The 5019-nt window shown below is 59.7% G+C and overlaps 1 protein-coding gene across 1 annotated transcript; it reads right to left on the bottom strand.

Moving 5' to 3' along the window:
- Nucleotides 1-443: 443 nt before the first annotated feature.
- LOC114066208 (aryl-hydrocarbon-interacting protein-like 1) lies at nt 444-4502 on the bottom strand. The gene is made up of 7 exons (XM_027900732.1): nt 4407-4502; nt 3600-3779; nt 3284-3472; nt 3032-3208; nt 2761-2902; nt 2146-2355; nt 444-454 (listed from the first exon to the last, which is right to left on the bottom strand). Exons 1-7 carry the CDS (start codon nt 4500-4502, stop codon nt 444-446), a joined length of 1005 nt encoding a protein of 334 aa, XP_027756533.1.
- Between the last annotated feature and the right edge of the window lie 517 nt (nt 4503-5019).

The raw sequence follows: 5019 nt of genomic DNA, 5'->3' as shown, positions 1-5019 counted from the left end.
CCTGGATCAGTGCTCCGGCCTCTTCTATCCATGCATCTCCTCTGAGTCAGCTCCCGTTGCTGTGCCATCCTGGCACTGCTCCTGCAGGGCTGCTGGGACACAGCCTGCACTGTCACCCTGGCTGTCAACACCACTTGAGGCAGGACAGAAGCTGAGAGCAGGGCTCCAGGTTCCCCAGACACAGGTTTGCCCTCCAATCACCCTCTTGGTCCTCTCACAGCAAGGTCTTTCCCCTTACCTGAAGGGCTGGGACAGGGGCTGGGTGGGGACAGTTGCCTCTTTCTCACCCAGCAACTTTTGTTGTAGGAAACCCTTCAGCCCTGGGAAAGGATGTAGGCAGCAGTGGGATGCTGGGCAGTCCTCTCCTTCCATGCTTTCTTTCTGGAGCTGCATTAAATCTTCAGTGCCCAGAGGTGTCCGTGTGCCTGTGCCCCTGCCCATGTTCACTGTGCCTCTACAGCACAGTGAGGGGTTCAGCTGAGGATCAGCTCAGGGTAAGGCTGGGAGCTCTCAGAACCTCCCCACTGCACAGGGTACAGCCCAGGCTGATGATAAAGCCTGGACTTTTTGGGCTGGACCTGCTCTCACCCCTGTCTGGAAGGACTGGCAGTGCTGGGCAAGGATCCTGACATGTGCCACTGCAGGGAAGTTTGGGGACACTCTCACACGGGAGAGACTCAGGAGCTTAAATGGGGGTGAAATGCAACCTCCTTAACTACCTCTCTCAGGAATAGCACGAACTGCCCCACCCGTGTGCCCCGGGCTCCAGGGCAAGGCAGGAGGAGTGGACTATGATCAGGGAAGCCGGTCACATCCAGGAACAACTGCAGCACACAGTGCCAGGGAAGAGCTTTTATTTCTCAGCCAGCAAAGCTCCGTGGCGCCCAGCTGAAAGGCGCTGGAGCCCATGAGTCGGGGCAGGGGAGCAGAGGGCACTGCTGCACAGCAGGGACAGCGGGCTCAGTGGTGGCAGGGTCAGGACAGCATTGTCCCCGTGTCACTGCTGGGCCAGAACGAGCCCCGGGGCTCCCTCTCAGGGCTCAGAAGCCCTGGTGCCTGTGCTGTGCCTCCTTTTCAGTGCTCTAGCAGCCTTTCCCCCACGCAGGGATAACTGCCCACTGCCTCCTCCTCTGGCTGCCCCAGGGGTGCAGCTGTCTGGGGGGATGTTCCCTTCCCCAGCATTTTCTCATTCCCTGCCTGCTCGCTGCTTCCTGCAGCTCTCCTCTTCCAGACCCTCTCCAGGTGTCTCATCCTCCATGTCCTCCAGCTCTGGGGACCCCTCAGCTGGCTCCAGCTCCTCACTGGGAGGCCCCGGCTCTGGGTCTCTGTTTGGCTGAGCCTCATTTGCACTCCCTGTGCCATCTTCCTCTGCCCCACTGGCTTCTTGCTCCTGCTCAGTCTCTGCTGCCTCTGTCCCCCCCGATTCCCCACACTGCCCTACATCCAGCTTTTCCATCTCTGCTGACAGACTCTCTTCCTCTTTGTCCTCCTCCACTTTTCCCTCTGCTACCTTCTGCTCCTCCCTCTCCCCTTTTCCCTCCTTTTCTTTTTCCTTCTCCACCTCCTCCCCCTCTTGCAATTTCTCTTCTTCCTCTTTTGACCCCATCTCTCCATTCTTCTGCCTCTCCTCTTCTTCTTCCTTTTCTTCCACCTTCCCCACCTCCTCTTCCTCCAATTTTTCATCTTTTCCCTCTGCCCCTGTCTCTACCTTCTCCTCCTCCATCTCTTCTTCTTTCTCTTCTTCTTTTTCATCTTCTTGTTTCTCTTCTTCCTCTTCTTCTTCTTCCTCTTCTTCTTCCTCTTCTTCTTCCTTTTCTTCTTCCTTTTCCTCTTCCTTTTCCTCTTCCTTTTCTTCTTCCTTTTCTTCTTCCTTTTCTGCCTCCTCCCTGTCCTCTTCTTCCTCTTCTCTCTCCTCCTCTTTCTCCTCTTCCTCCTCTGTTCCCAGGCTCTCTGACTTTGCTCCACACACGTCCAGCTTTACTTCTTCCCCCAGTCCTGGCTGATCCCTCGCTTCCACCTCTGCCCCTGCAGGCTCTCCCTGGGCTGCTTCTCCTCCTGGTGCCTCCCCTTCACCCCCAGCCCTTGGTTGTTCTGTTCCTTGGGTCCCTCCCATCCTGCTCTCCTGCCCCTTGCTGGCCCGCTGACCCTGGGGGGACTGGAAGAGCCCCTGGTAGCGCTTCCGATCCTCCACGTGCTTCTTCCTCATCCTCTCCCCCAGCTGCTTCAGCTCCTTCTTCACGGCGGCCGCCATGGAGGGGTCAAGGTGAGCCACGCGCATGAAGTCCTCCCGCGCCTCCCGCTCGTTCCAGACTGCAGCGTGGGCCTTTGCCCGCTTGAAATAGGCCTTGGCATTGTCTGCCAGGAGAGAAGAGCCCCCAGTGGGGGTCCCACAGCTCAGGGCCACCGGCCACGGGAGCTGGAGACCCTGGGAACCAGGGGACATGAAGCTCGTGGAGCAGGGTTACACACCTGTAAGGGAGGACAGGGAGGCCAGGACAGCAGGGCAGGAATCATCAGGGAAAGGAGAAAAGTGGTGGTGGTGGTGGTGGACCTAGAGGTGCCGCTGGGGGTAGGGGAAACCAGGGTTGTGGGCACTGTCACAGGCAGGGGAAACTGGAACATGGGTTCTGCAGTGGATGTGGGGATCCAGGTGACATAGGTACTGTCACAGGCAGAGGGACATGGGACAAGCATTGCCACGAACGGGGGATTTAAAGACAGAGTCCCTGGAGCAGGGGATGGGATGCAGGGCGCAGGTACCGTTGTGCTTCTGGAGGAGCTCCGTCGTGTGCTCCAGCACCTCGTAGTACTCTCCGAGCTCCAGCTGGCACTGGCAGTAGTTGAGCACCAGCGGTGTGACCAGGCTCTCCAGCTTCAGCCAGTCCTCCTCCCATGGCTTCTCCTGCCCCGGGGAGAAACGTTGGCTGCATCAGGGCTGTGGCCGTCCCCTCCCAGGCACCCAAGGCCCACAGGGAAGCGCTCTGAGGCACGACCCAGGCAGGGCTGTCGGGAGCTGCCTGGCCCCGCTCACCTTGGCCTGGAGGTTCCTCAGGCAGATCACGGCCTCCTGGTACTTGGCGGCCGCCTGCGCGAACTCCCTGCGGAGGACGAGGCGGTTGCCCTCGCTGTGCAGCACCGGCACCGCCGCCAGCTTCTCCTCACTGTTCATGGCCCACGTGTCGCGCTTGTACGCTGAGGGCTCCTCCACCTGCGCGGGCAGCAGGAGTTGAGCTGCCTGTGGGAGCCGTTCCCACTCTGGCGGCCGCCCCTCCGTCCCCCTTACCCGGAACAGCTCCATGACGAAGATGAGGGGCTGCGGCGTCCGCTGCAGCTCGTCCAGGTCGGCGTAGCCCGTGCTGTGGTAGTCAAACATGTTGCCCATGCCGCAGCGGTGCTTCTGCCCTTCCAAGGGGTCCCGTCCCTCCGCGATCCTCCGCATGCCCCTGGAGACCAGGGCATACATGCCTGTGTGCTGCAAGGAGGGGGGAACCCCACTCAGCGCATGCACCCCTTCATCTGGAGCATCTGGGGGATGCATGCTCCTGTGCCCTGACTCTGCAGGAAGGAGGGAAATGGGTGCCGGCGGGCCCCTCACTCACAATGATGTCGCACCAGAACTCTGCCACCTCCCCGATTCTCATGGAGCTGAGCAGCGTCTCCCATATCTCCAGCTTGAACATCTTGCCCACGATGATCTCCATGGGTGTTCCAGCTTCCCGGCTGTCGTCGATCACCGTCCGCTCAAAGTTGTCCTTCAGCGTCTGGAAGTGGAAGGTGAACTGCCCCGGAGAGAGCCCCGTGTTCAGTCCCCTCGGCAGTCCCAGTGAGCTGAGCTGTGGGGTCAGGCCTGCTCCCAGCAGTGTGCTGGTTTGACTGGCAGCTCTCCCCTTGCAGCAGGAGATGGTGACTGCTGCCCACTTCTCTTAGGACAACAGGCAGATAGTGGAGTGTCCCAACACCCATCTACGCTGCTCCCTATGGATTCCCCCGTGGAGAGCCCAGGACAGGGGGTGCTCTCACTGCGTGCATCAGGACCTGGTGGAACCCACACTGATCTGCCCATACTCAGGGTCTGGGGAATCTCCCAAGGACAACCCATTGGCTCACCTCACTCCTGCTGGAGGAGGAAAGGCAGGAAAGGCAGATTTCAGCAACCCATGGGGGCTGCTGAGCTCTCATGGCACCAGGACAGAGGGAGGAGGTGTCACAGGCCCAGTGCAAGGTGAGGACATGGGCAACGTGGCTGCCTGTGCCCAAACCAGCCCTTCCTACACCTCTCTTGTGAGGGATCTCGCTGTACCCCAGACCTGGAGCTCAGCTTGTGGGCTGTAATGGGCAGGACTGGTGGTGTCAAACCCAATCCCTCTCCCAGGGCCTTGGGGGAACAACAAACAAAGACAATTTACCTTGCTCCCATCCTGCAACTTTGGCAGCTCCCCTCGACCTCCATGCAGGATCTTCTTCTTGACCCCCTCCACGTTCAGCAGGTAGGTTTCCTCCATGGCTGCTCCTGCCAGCCCCCAGGAGCAGCTCAAGGGCACGTGCACGCAGGCACGCTCTCACCCTTCTTGAGCTCCACGTCTTCCTCAGGCTTCTCTCTCTTTCTTGACTATCTGGACACAGCTGTCATCTCCCAGGGCTGCTGCTGAGCTTTTCCTTTCTGTACAGGGGGCAGAGCTTGGAAGCCTTCCCCCTTTCCCTTGCCCTTTGGGTTTTGAGAGGGGTGTCCCGCCGTAGCACACACTTGCCGAAGCCCCTGGTGTCCTCTGTTGCCTCCTGTAACCACCCTTCTAATCCTCTTCCCACCCTGTCAGGTTAATCTGGGATTTGCCTGCCTAGTCTGTGAGGAATTACAGAAACTCCCTGATCAGGAGGCCCTGGTTCCTCCCCCAGAGTGATGGCACACAGTCACTTTTGACCCAGCCCCACAGGGAGCATTTTGAGGAAGGGGCCCAGCAGTGCCCCAGAGGTGTCCGGGAACTGCTCCCTGCCAGGGGTTGTGTAGCCAGACCCTCGAGA

Source organism: Empidonax traillii, unplaced genomic scaffold (assembly GCF_003031625.1).
Source record: "Empidonax traillii isolate 1590-97213 ecotype Southwest subspecies unplaced genomic scaffold, ASM303162v1 scaffold746:size489142, whole genome shotgun sequence".
NCBI classification, from domain to species: Eukaryota; Metazoa; Chordata; class Aves; order Passeriformes; family Tyrannidae; genus Empidonax; species Empidonax traillii.
This window is presented reverse-complemented; position numbering and strand designations above follow the sequence as displayed.